The sequence below is a fragment of the Pan paniscus genome, chromosome 12 (genome assembly GCF_029289425.2).
Source record: "Pan paniscus chromosome 12, NHGRI_mPanPan1-v2.0_pri, whole genome shotgun sequence".
Lineage (NCBI taxonomy): Eukaryota > Metazoa > Chordata > Mammalia > Primates > Hominidae > Pan > Pan paniscus.
In genome coordinates this window covers 56768099-56781271 of record NC_073261.2, presented here as the reverse complement: position 1 = coordinate 56781271, position 13173 = coordinate 56768099, and the positions used below count along the sequence as shown (strand labels likewise).

Below are 13173 nucleotides of genomic sequence, written 5' to 3'. Positions count from 1 at the left end.
AATCCCAACACTTTGTGAGACCGAGGCAGGCGGATCACGAGGTCAGGAGATCGAGACCATCCTGGCTAACATGGTGAAACCCCGTCTCTACTAAAAATACAAAAAAAAAAGGCCGGGCACGGTGGCTTACGCCTGTAATCCCAGCACTTTGGGAGGCCGAGGCGAGTGGATCACGAGGTCGGGAGATCAAGACCGTCCTGGCTATCATGGTGAAACCCCGTCTCTACTAAAAATGCAAAAAATTAGCCGGGCATGGTGGTGGGCACCTGTAGTCCCAGCTACTCGGGAGGCTGAGGCAGGAGAATGGCGTGAACCCGGGAGGCAGAGCTCGCAGTGAGCCAAGATCAGGCCACTGCACTACAGCCTGGGTGACAGAGCAAGACTCCGTCTCAATAAAAATAAAAATAAAAAAATTAAAAAAAATTAGCCAGGCATGGTGGCAGGCACCTGTAGTCCCAGCTACTCAGCCGACAGGCAGGAGAATGGCATGAACCCGGGAGGTGGAGCTTGCAGTGAGCCGAGATCGCGCCACTGCACTCCAGCCTGGGCAACAGTGAGACTCTGTTTCAAAAAAAAAAAAAAAAAAAAAAAAGGCCCCAAGAAAAAAGAGAAAGAAAACAGGCAAAAAGAGGTCCCAGAAAGCAGCAGTCCCTTCCACTGCTGACATCAAGAAGTCAGCAGTGCCAGGCACGGTGGCTCACGCCTGTAATCCCAGCACTTTGGGAGGCCAAGGTGGGTGGATCATGAGGTCAGGAGATCGAGACCATCCTGGTCAACATGGTGAAACCCCATCTCTACTAAAAACACAAAAATTAGCTGGGCATGGTGGTACACGCCTGCAGTACCAGCTACTCGGGAGACTGAGGCAGGAGAATCTCTTGAACCCGGGAGGCAGAGGTTGCAGTGAGCCAAGATCGCACCACTGTACTCCAGCCTGGCGACAGAATGAGACGCTGTCTCAAAAAAAAAAAAAAAAAAAAAGAACTCAGTAGTCTGTAGCCCAGAAGAGGGCCCTGACTAGAACCTGACCATCCTGGTACTCTGATCTTGGACTTCATAGCCTCCAGAACTGTGGGAAATAAATTTCTATTGTTTATAGGCTACCTAGTTTCTGATATTTTGTTACAGCAGCCCAGAGGAACTAAGCCAGTAAGCAACCTTCAAATGCTATGGAAGCATTATCTGACTTGAAAAGCTCACAGGGAGATTCAGCTGGGAAGGGTTGGTTATTAAAGGTCAACAATGTTATGAGAGGGCCGGGCACAGTGGCTCACGCCTGTAATCCCACCACTTTGGGAGGCTGAGGCAGGTGGATCACTTGAGGTCAGGAGTTCAAGACCAGCCTGGCTAACATGGTGAAACCCTACCTCTACTAAAAATACAAAAATTAGCTGGGTGTGGTGGCACATGCCTATAGTTCCAGCTACTCGAGAGGCTGAGGCAGGAGAATTGCTTAAATCTGAGAGGCAGAGGTTGCAGTGAGCCAAGATTGCGCCACTGCACTCTAGCCTGGGCGACAGCAAGACTCTGTCTGAAAAATATATATATAAAAAGAATGTTATGAGAAAAGATACTGATGATCCTTTGTACAAGGAAGAATTTTAAGGAAGAATCCTATACTTGTAGCTAGGAGCCTCGGGTTCAAGTTCATTCACTGCTACTTCTTGCCAATATGACTTTGAAGAAGTCATTCAACCAATGTCAGCCACTGCTTCCTCATCTGTACAGCTGGAGTAATAACCATGCTTTCTACCTCTGCAGGGATGACGCAATCACAAAATGAGAGTATGTAGATATAAGGCTATTTCGCATAAGAGCAGCTTGTCCTGCCAGTGAAAGAGGCAGCAAGGTTTTACTAAGCATCTCATATGTTCTCTGTCTGAGATGCTATGGCAAACAGAAAAGTAATGGAAGACTCGGCTCCTGTCCTGCTAGTTGGCATGATATGACCAACACACAAGAAACAAGTGAACCCCACAAGGCAATTACATATCTCTTGCAGTGATGGGGTCTGTGGTGTAGTCTCTAAGCTATGGGTTTGAAGGAAGGAGATCAGAGAGGACTGCAATGGTTATGAAAGATTTCATGAAGACAGACTATTCTTAACTGAGTCTTTTCTCTGTAACCTCACCTTCATGGAACCTTGCTGCATCTAGTTCACCATCTTTACCTATGTTCTAGTTTTCTCTTAGTAAAGTTAAAGTAAGTATTGCAATATTTTTGGTCTTTTTTTGAGGAACAAAAAATGGTACAGAACCACTGCTCTAGACTACAATGGTCTCAAAACAGTAGTGTACAAGATGACAATGCACTGGGGTAGACAAAGAAAATAAAAGATCCTCTATTTTTATTTATTTTCATTTTAAAAAGTAAGATTTTCCAAGTAAAAAGGCAACCCATAGAATGTGAGAAAATATCTGCAAATCATGTATCTGATAAGGAATTGATGCCCAGAATATACAGAGAACTCCTAAAATAACAACCCAATTCAAAAATGGGCAAAGGACTTAAATAGACATTTTCCAAAGAAGATATACAAATAGCTAATAAACACATAACAAGATGCTTGACATCACAAATTACTAGGGAAATACAAATCAAAAGTATAAGAAGATACCACCTCACATCCATTAGGATAGCCACTGTCACAAAACAGAAAACAAGTGTCGGTGAGAATGAGGAATAACTGGAACCTTTGTGCACTGTTGATGGGAATGAAACATGGGTACAGCCACTGTGGAAAACAATGTGGCAATTCCTTAAAAAATTAAAAATAGGATTACCATATGACCTAGCATTTGCATTTCTGAGTATATACCCAAAAGAACGCAGGGTCTTGAAGAGATATTTGTACATCCATGTTCATAACTGTAGCAACATTATTCACAATAGCTAAAAGGTGGAAGCAACCCAGTGTCCACTGATGAATGATACATGTGGCATATATATACAATGGCATATTCCTGAACCTTAAACAGGAAGGAAATTCTGACACATGGTACAAAACAAATGAACCTTGAGGACATTATGCTAAGTGAAATAAGCCAATGACAAAAGGCCAAATACAGTAATATTCCACTTATATGAGGTATTCAACGTAGTAAAAATCATAGAGACGGTAAGTGGAGTGCTGGTTGCCAGAGGCTAGAGAGAGGTGGGAATGAGAGTTGTCATTTAATAGGTACAATTTCAGTTTTACAAGATGAAAAGAGTTATGGGAATGGATGGTGGTGATGGTTGCATATTATGAATATATTTAACACCTAGATGTACATTTAAAAATGATTAAGATAATACATTTTAGGTTATGTGTATTTTACATTTAAAAATTTAGAAAAAATAAGATTTTGTCCTTGTTAATATATAACATATGGCCCAACACTAGCACTCCCATTCAGTCAAGGTTCAGTCACATGTCCACTATTGAGGGCTGATGGGGTGACATCTTTATAGCACACTGAGATATACTATAGTTCATGTGTGCTTGGTTAAATGGATTCACTGATTACATTATTTTAAATTAATTAATCATCACAAAACAAACTAGAGGCTTAAAAAGATTTCTACTAAAAAAAAAAACCTTGGATTAAAGATAATGCAATCAAAAATGAACAAGAGAATGGCAGAGCTGTCATATCTATTCCTGGCATACTCTTCATGCATAGTCACACTGCAATGTAGACACAATCACAATTGAATAAGTTAACCAAAATCTTGTTGAGATTATTTAAAATATAGATTTGCATCCACTATCATTTATGATGAACTTCATCCTAAGTATATAATGTGACTTCAGATATTAGCTAATGATAGCAGGACATGAATATAACTTACAAATAAACAAGCACACATACATGAAGATATGGCATGTTTTTTAACTAGAGCACTATTCTATCCAAAAAGTTTAGAGACTACTGCTCTAGACCAACACTGCCAGAACTTGTGATGATGAAATATATCTCACCTGTGCTGTCCAAAACTGTAAGCACTAGCCACATGTGACTATTAAGCAATCAAAATGTGGCTAGTGCATCTGATGAACTGCTATTTTAGATAATTTATTTTTTCTTTTTCTTTTTTTTTTTTTTGAGACGGAGACTCACTCTGTCACCCAGGCTGGAGTACAGTGGCAGGATCTTGGCTCACTGCAACCTCTGCCTCCCGGATTCAAGCGATTCTGCTGCCTTAGCCTCCCAAGTAGCTGGAATTACAGGTGCCCGCCACCACGCCCGGCTAATTTTTGTGTGTTTAGTAGAGACGAGGTTTCACCATGTTGGCCAGGCTGGTCTCAAACTCCTGACCTCAGGTGATCCATCTGCCTCAGCCTCCCAAAGTGTTGGGATTACAGGCATGAGCCACTGCACCCGGCCTATTTTAGATAATTTAAATAGCCATATGTGGCTAGTGGGCTACTTTATTGAACAGCACGGCCCTGGGCCACTAGTAGATTATCGCTATCTCAAAACATACAGCTCCCCAGTAAGCAGTTATTTTTCTGCTTTTGTGTATTTGGCCATGTTATTCTCTCTGCCTAGAATGTTCTTCTACCTTGTCCATCTAGCAATAAGTTCTCATTTTTGAAGACACACCTCAAATGTCACCTTTCTTTAGCTTTCCCTGACTACTCCCCAACCCACAAAATTGTTGCCTTGGGTCTGTTCCCCAGCTCTTTTACATGACTCCAGCGCAGCATCTGCAGCTATTTGCTCACATATCTGAAATCCTATGACTGTGAGGTCCTCAAGGCACAGCCATGTCTCATTTATCTCTGCATGATGCCTGGCACATAGTGAATGCTCAGTAACATTTACTGAATAAGGGAGCGAATGAACTGACAAACCTTGATCTCCCAATTCATAATGCAGTGTTCTTTCCACCACACCAAAATATGGCTCCATAAAATAGACCAGAGGCAAGTCTCTGCTAGCTCACAGTGCTAGATGCTACTTTAATAGACAATACGTTTCTATTATTATCATTTTTTTCTCTTTCAGATGCGGATGTCACAGTTACCTCGTAAGTAGGCTCAGAAGGCATGCATCCTTGAAAGGGTGCAAGATGAAGGTGGTACTAGTCCCCTTTCCGAAGCGTCAACATTCAAATATTGCAAGTTAAAATGACGGCTCTGATGCAGTAATATTTTTTGTGTGTTTTGTTAATATTTATCAAACCTTTCTTGTGTACTCTACATGGCGTTTTAGCTACCAGGGTGCAAGTGTATGTCTCCCCTCATACCCTCCCACTCAAAAGTCACGTGAAACTGCTGCTCTCTCTTCATCATTATTTGTTATTAAATGAGCTTTACTTTGTTAGAAAGACTGAAAGAAAGAGTTTGACCATGGCAATTGCTTATTCTGGACTTCATTTCTGAATTCTAGATTTGGCTATATTTAGCAAAGCTACAACCGTCATCATGCCCAAAGCCAGGAAGAAGACACCATTCACAAACCACCCCCTGAAAATCTGCAGTTGCCTCTAAAAATCCAGACTTCCCAGCAGGCAAAGACATCTGAAGTGGGAGGGATCAAATTGGTGTTTGCGTCAAGAGAAGGTCTCAGGTGCTTATAACTAAATCTCTCTGCCTGGCACTCAAGATTCTCCATAAAATTAGTCCTTCCTTTTCTCTCCAATGTACCTTCTGCTCTGGTCAAACATCTTCAATATCTCCCCTGTTCATACCTTTCGGTAACACTGGTCATTTCCCTTCCCTGCCTGCTTTTGCTTAAGCTTCTAGCCTCTTATCAAACCTTCTGGGACCACTCTTTCCCCAGACACTCGCTGCTCCCTTTCCCCACAATTGGCACGGGGCTGAGGCACAGGAGGGGAGCCGTGCATTCTTGGTACCTATTCATCAGTCTTTCAAAAGGCCCAGGGCCACTGAAGAAAGTGAGTAGCAAAAGCACCTCCAGGGAGCAACTTAAAGAATTTCATTCTACCACTCCGTGTCCTCCGTCCTTCTTTCCTTGATTCTGGGGAGGAAATGTGTACTGATGAAAATGGTAACACTAAACTAGTCAGTATTCTCAAAATTTATCATGCTGTTTCACCACTTTGCCTATGCTATTCTCTCAGCCTGAGAGGTCCTGGGTAACCCCCATCTGGAACATCTGCTGGGCAATTTCTATTCCTGTTCAAACTTCATGTCACCTATGAACTCTCACCCCCAGGCTCTTTATCATAACATCTTTTACCATCTAAGGTATGTATGTCAAAGGCCACGCTTAAGTGCTGGACACTTATCTCAGGTGTTGAGCTCTGTTAAGAGTCAGGCCTGTGTCCCATCCATCTTAGGATCTCTGGAACCTAATACAGTGCCTGCCACAAAGAGGCATGTACGTGTATCATATTGATACCACCAACATATTATGTGCCTTTAATGGAATTTTTGGTGATTTCACACACATTTTTAAGCCTTACTAGTTTGCTCTGTAGGTAGGAGAAATTATCAAAGTTTACTGATGTGGACATTTGGTACTTCTCATCAGCCTTGGACCTGGATTCCTTGAATATAAATTAGAAAGCTGTTCTGAGGAGCCATCTAGTCCACCTTATAGTTCCAGAATGTTGTCTTCAACACAGTAATAAATAAACATTTATTGTTTAAAGCTTAGATATAAGTCCTCGTATAGCTAAGGAAGTATGATAAAAGCACAGCTTCTCAATCCTTCTTTGAACATTGCTCCAATTTTCCCATTGAGCTCATTCTGGAAGCTTAAACCAAATCTTCCCTTGATATCATATGCCCATTAACTTAGACATGATTTAGCTTCTCATCATGGCATAGCTTCTCATCCAGCTGAGAAAGCTAGAAAGAAAATATTCTCCCTGGCACCCAGCCTAGAAATAGCCATATTCCTCTAAACTCATAACTTAAAGCCTTCACTTCCCCCAAACAGCCCCTGCTGGACTAGTTAGTGAAACCAGGCCAGGAAGGCTGATGCTACCAGGGGAGGTATGGCAGTGCGACATCTTTTTGTCTTACCCAGCACCTGCTCCTTGGGGTTCTTGCAATTCCTTACGAAAAAGCACAGACCAATACCCACGCTAGAGAAAAAGAGATCATCAGCGGAATGTGGTGGTAATCTGGTCTGTGTTTTGAAGCCTCTCACACCACTCCTCCCTAAACTGCCTAGCCACCGCTCTGGGCACACAGGGTACAACTCCTGTGGTCCTTAAACAACTCTGGCTGGAACTGTAGATAAGTCAGCACTCGGGGACTCACAGAGAAGAGAGTCCAGGGAAGGAGCATGGCTACCCAAAACGTCTGTTAAGCCTTTAAGGAGCTGGTGAGGACTCTGCAAAGAACATCTGGCTCTGTCCCCTAACAATGGGGGAAAGGAATTGCTTCAGATTGCTGCAGCTCAACTAGCTTTCACATTGCTCCCACTCCCCTTTAACACACACACACACACACACACACTCTCTCTCTCTCTCTCTCTCTCTCTCTCTCTCCCCCCCCCACATATATACATATGATGTATAACGTTGCTGGTAAGTAATGGCTACCATTTATTGAACACCTGAAAATGTTAATTATATATATTGCCTCATTTAATCTTCATGACCAGCCCATTAAGCAGTGGTTCTCAAACTTGACCTTGCGTCAGAATCTCTCCAGGAACTTATTAAGCCCCACACCCACAGCCTACATAGTGAGGCCTGAGAATCTCCATTTCCAACAAGCTCGCAGGTGATAAGTATGCCCCACTTTGAGAACCACTGCCACAGGGAAACAGAGATTCAAGAGTGGTTTGGAATGTCTTGCCTACAGTTCCACAGCTAGTAAAGAACAGATCCAGAATTTGAACCTAGATCTGTCTGACTCTACAGACAGTGCTGGTAACCATGTTACTGTATGTGTGAATGTATGCCTCATCTTCCCAAATTCATTGGCAGATCCTTAAAGGCAGATGTCAATCACACTTTAGACCTCCCTCATCCATCTCAGAACTTCATAGGGTCTTTGGACTTGGTAGGTGCTACATAAATACTTTATATACTGGCTCCTACATATCTACATACTTCTAAGAGCCACAAATTCAAACTCAACTTAAGCCAAAGAACACAAAAAGGGCGCATAGCCAGACCCAGTTTTACGTGACATTCTCTCTTGCTACTCTGTCTTTGCCCATGGTGCCACCACACTAACTCCTACTCACTCTTCAGTCACTTCCTTCAGAAAATGATCCTGGGCTCCCTAAAACTGGGGGCCACTGCACCCTAAGTTTATCTCTATGATGGCATTTACCAATCCACTATAACTGGCTATTTTCCATCTCTTAAAGCAGTTGGTAAAAGCTAGCATCTAGTTTAACAGTATACCCCCAGAGCCTAGCACAGCACCTGGCACTTCACAGGCAACTCCATAAACTGTTGAATGAATAAATGCAGAGCTACAAGTCCTAAATTCTGTGTAAAAATATCACAATACGTGATGCGCAGTTCTCAAAGATGAATCCCAGAGAAGAGGAAGGCAGCCTAGGTAACAAAGACCAATTTTGCCTTTTCTTTTCCCTATCACTCCTCTCACACTTGGAGAACATGCACCGCTTAGGGCAGCATCATCCGTGATGAGACAACATCCTAGCTGAACAAAACGCTCGTGGGCTATAAGGTCAGCAGAGGCCATTCAGAGGGGAGGAAAGTGTTCTGTGGCCCTTCGTTTCTCCTGATTTCTCTCTGACACACTCTCCTTTTCACTGTTTCTCCACCCCACTGCAGTTAAGGGCTTTGGCACAGGGATGAAAGAGACAGATCAGACTCAAGGGTGCGGATCTGGCAGCGGGCACAGAAGCATCTCCTAGCCTGCACCAAAGTCCACGGGAAAGATCCAAGGGGACAGTGACTCAGGCCCCAGATAAAGCGCAGCTAGAACAGTACTGAGATTGGAAGAGCAATAATTTCACATGGACATTAACTGTCAGAGATCTTTTTTTAAAATCATGTTTTTAAAGTACAGGCTTCAACTCTATTCCCAGAAAACTGGGCCCTGCTGAATCCAGTGCTTACACAAGCTGAGAGCCAAACACAGCTTCTTCCTCTTCCAAACCCACCCACCAGCCCGCAACATCCACCATGGTAAGCATTTCCCAGGCCCAGGTCAGGACCCTTGCTTCAACTTTAGCTTGCAAAAGGCCCCTTTTTAAAGAGGCCTCTTAGCTTTCTCTCTTCCCTTGCTAATAAAACTGTTCCCTACCATCACCATGTTGCAATAAGAGAGACCTCTCCCTTCTTCCAACCCCTCTCGGTCTATAACACAACCTACAGCAGGCTGGCCCCATCCAATCAGTCTGAATTGCTTCATGCCAAGGAAATTGCTGCTTTTATTAAAAATAAAAGCACACTAGGCAGGCGAAGGGCTGTGAAAACTATGAGTCTGGCATAATTATGAAGGTCGAGGTTAAGGTTACCAAAAGAGACATGCAAAGATTTCCCGAAAGCCTGGGGGAATCAAGATGTATATCTACGTGAGTATAGACACACAGATGAAACACAGAGGGAATTTATGCAGCAGATCTAAATAACATCCTCTCTGATAGCGAAAAAACAAAATCAGAGCCACTCTCAAGTAATTTTTCTTTTGATTAAAAAAACAAAAAACAAAACCTAAAGCGAGAAGGAAGAGGGGCCTACTAGACTGAGTTCAAAATAACCACATTTGTTTTATGTAATTTCTGTTATCTTTGCTATAACCTGGGGACCTGATTACAGTTGGGTCAGGAAACAAATCTACTAGTGAAATCCACCAAGAGCCTTGGCCCTTGGAAAAACACGTTCACGTTCTCCGAAAATCCTCTCTTCCTTCCAATGCCTGCTCATGGAAGTGGGAAAGTTGGGTAGGAGAAGGAGAAACCCCTCTCTTCTTAAAAGTCCCCCCACCCTTCAGCCTTCACATCAAGATTTTAAGTTTTAGGAGGATGACAAGCCCATCACCCTGCCTTTGGCATAAAGCTTTACACTTTCACACATACGTTTTCTTGTGTGATCCTCAAAATTTGGCTTCTCAATATTAAAAAAATAAAAATAAAAGGCCACTAACGTAAACAATTTCGGCAACCTCCCCACACCCCCATAAGCCCAGTCACTTTCAAATCTCAATTTTAAATCTCTCAAGGACAATGACTCACAGGGCAAGTGAAGGGGGAAGGGAGGGTCAACTGGTCAAAGCCCATTCATACATGCAACAACTAGAAACCACAGTATTGCCGCATCAGCACAAGATTTTAATTTACGGCGCATTGAGCCCCACCGTACCTTCCGCCAACACCTCGTCCACTGTGACCTGCTGTCGCCCGATGCCGAAGACTCTTCCGATGTAGCCACTGCCCAGGCCCGAGGTGCTGCCCCCTCCTCCGCTGGAGCCGGAGCCCAGGCCAGAGCCGCCCTGCTCTCGCCGGGAGTCGAAAAACTTCTTCATCTTGCGAATAGGGAGCAGCAAAGCAAAATACCGATGGTTTCTAGATTTTTTTTTTTTTTTTTTTTTTTTAAGAAAAGAGATCCAAGGATTTCTTCTCGGATTTCACCTCGGAGAGGAGCCACCCGAATCCGGCCGTGGGGGTGGGGGCTGAGGGAGGATGCCTATAGGAATATGCGTGTCAATCGCGCGGCGGGTCCCCTCCTCCTCCAGAAAGCGATTCGTGTAAGTTTAAACCTGTGATGACAGAGGAAGAAAGAGAGGATGAATCAGTAACACGCTTAAAAATTCAACCGCTGAGTCCTAGGGGGAGCAAAAGCCATCATCCTGGGGAAACGCTTCATGTATTTTCCCGGCGAGAAAAACCGTGTGGCTGAAAACGCGACCCCGGCCCCAGAACCCGGGACCCCCGAGCCGGGAGCTCGGAGAAAGGAGGAATCCGAGCTGCCCCGGCAGCGCCGACCCTCCCGGGCACTGCCTCCCGCTCCTCCCGGGTCTCCCCGCCGCCCCTCGAGGCGGCATCCTGGCAGCACCCACTTGAGACGGCTCGGCGGCCGGCGCCCTGCTACCAGCCCCGCGACATTGTCACGGCCGCCGGGCCGGCCTGCGACGCAGAGAAGAGGCGGCGCTGCAGCGAGAGCCGGGGCCGCGCTCGGCTCCCGCCCGCCCGCCAGCTGATCCCGGGAGCGCCGGGCGGAGACTGACCCGCCGCCCCTCCCCCGCGCGCGCTCCCGCCCGGCTCCATCCACCCAACCAGGAAGTGAACCGCCGCCGGAAGTGCCCCTCGGGGCGGCGCGGCGAGGGACCGGGGCCTCTCCTGTAACCGCCGTTCTGTCGCCACGGATGGGAAGGAGTCGACCGCGAGAAGAGGACTGGGGGAAGAGGGTCTCAGTGCAGACAGAGTTCTGGAAAAGACTGTTGATATCACCCGAGCCGCAGGGCAAGCTGGGAAAGGTAGCGCGGCCCAGTCCGGCTGCTGGACTACAAATCCCAGCATACTCCTGGAGGAGCGGGCGAGGCGGCAGCCGTGGCCTCCACTGCCTCGAAGGAGATTTGTGGGGTGGCGCGTATGTGGGGACTCGGCAATTTAAACACATCCCGTGAAGAAACTGCCAACGACTAAGTTCCCCCCCTGCTGTATGTTCCACCCTTCTGGAGCCATCTTATTTGCGGCCTGGCCTCCTGGCACAAGGGATTCTGGAGGTTGTGGTTTCCGAACGGATCGAGACTGACACCTGAAGGACGCGGCTTAACCGCTTAGCCCCTAGCAGGTCCTGTGGGTTTCCCGACGTCTCCTGGGCTGAAATGGAAGCGAGAAGTGATCGGGAACATTGTGCTGGCAGTTGGATCCGGCTGCACCGAGCTCCAGCCTTAAAATAAGTAAAACCGATGCCCTTCCGCCCCTAACCTCAAAAGCTGCTTTTGCGTCTAGATGTTATTGAGAGCCGGCTCTGCGGTCAGCTCTGAGCTAGGCGCTGTGAGAACGCTCAGTAAGACAGTGTCTCGTCTGGAAATGTACAGGCGAGATTCAAACCGAGAAACTGCCAAAGGTTGTGTGCAGGGCAGATCCTAGGATACCGGAGACCCAGCCCGTTGGCTTGACCTCAAAACTCGGGGGCTTTTCGGCCCATGCTGTCCCTTAATTCCTCCTCCTTTGCTGACGCTGTGGGTGCGCATCAAAGCCTAAACTTCACTAGCTCCCTTGCACACAAGAACACTAACCCTAACCTGACCAGTTATTTATTTTTCACTTCAAGATTCTTCCACTGATACTTATGTTTCCCTGATACCGTCCAAGTGCTGAGGGCGGGGATGGACTGTGTGATTTGCATCTACCAAATGCAGAAAATTTGGAAGGTCAGTTGGTACACTTTTCCGACCCTAGATTTCCTGATGGATGATGCTGAAGAGTGGCAAGTTCCTGCCAAAAACAAACAAACAAAAAAACTACCATGATTTATTAATATTATTTTTCTAACCCCTGAATATGGGTTATTGTTCATCTCTGCCCGCTTTCCCCACTCCCTAGTGCTTGTCTCAGAATTTTTTTTTTCAGCGGGTATTTGAGTAGAGAAGGGTGTCCCAGGGAAAAAAATGGTTCTTGCTTTCTCTAATCTGAATATTGAGCTGAGCTGTGACTGGGCTAACAGTAGCGTTTGTTGTTGCTGCTGCTGCAGCTTGTTTCAAGTAGTGCCATTGTAATTAAACTCCGTGAAGAGATAGCATCTTTTCTTCCGGAGAGAGTCAGTGTTGTCACCTCAGTTCACGAATTCATGTAGCCATCTCCAGGGTGAAATGCAGCCCCTATTCCCTCAAACTAAGCCCACGAAGGCATGTTCTCTGCACTTTCCTTAAAAGGCCAGATTTTTGTCTGAGGAAGTTTGAAACAGATCTTAAAATAGATGAGAAAGCTCATTTGGAATTAGACTCATTGACCCCCATTTCTCTCAGCACTTATTTGTCTTGACTGACTTTTTTAAAGAAGCTGTGCTAGGTCCTAAAATCAATCTGATGCTATCTCAGTTTTTACCTTTCTAGACTTCTCTGGTACCAGACTAGTCCAGGCTTACACAAATCTCAAGTCTTACTTCAGTGATACAAAAACTCCCAATACGCTTAAGGTAGCTAACATGCATTTATTTAACACCCACGTGAATGCTCTGATCAGAAGCTGAGGGAAGAGGTTTAAAAAACAAAAAACATGACTAGATTCCTTGCCCTCCATTCCCTCACAGACTAATAGCAATTATAATGACAAA

The 13173-nt window shown here is 45.2% G+C and overlaps 2 protein-coding genes across 15 annotated transcripts in view; one reads left to right on the top strand and one right to left on the bottom strand.

The window, feature by feature from the left end:
* Window positions 1-11303, bottom strand: part of AAK1 (AP2 associated kinase 1) — a 187664-nt gene extending 176361 nt beyond the window's left edge. For 10 of the 12 annotated variants that reach the window (XM_008956342.4, XM_034953316.3, XM_063594888.1 and 7 more), the window contains exons 1-2: window positions 10952-11169; window positions 10255-10651 (exon numbers count right to left, since the gene is read on the bottom strand). In XM_008956342.4, coding sequence (XP_008954590.2) covers window positions 10255-10417 — 163 coding nt within the window. In that variant the 5' untranslated portion in view covers window positions 10418-10651; window positions 10952-11169. Of the gene's footprint in view, window positions 1-10254; window positions 10652-10951 lie in introns of all 12 variants that reach the window. The other 2 variants (XM_034953310.2, XM_034953311.3) reach the window with 2 other exon arrangements.
* The window catches only part of ANXA4 (annexin A4), a 185743-nt gene continuing 183743 nt past the window's right edge, over window positions 11174-13173 (top strand). For 2 of the 3 annotated variants that reach the window (XM_024927721.4, XM_063594890.1), the window contains exon 1: window positions 11362-12271. The gene's annotated coding sequence lies outside the window, so the exon portion shown is untranslated. Of the gene's footprint in view, window positions 12272-13173 lie in introns of all 3 variants that reach the window. The other variant, XM_034953318.3, reaches the window with a different exon arrangement.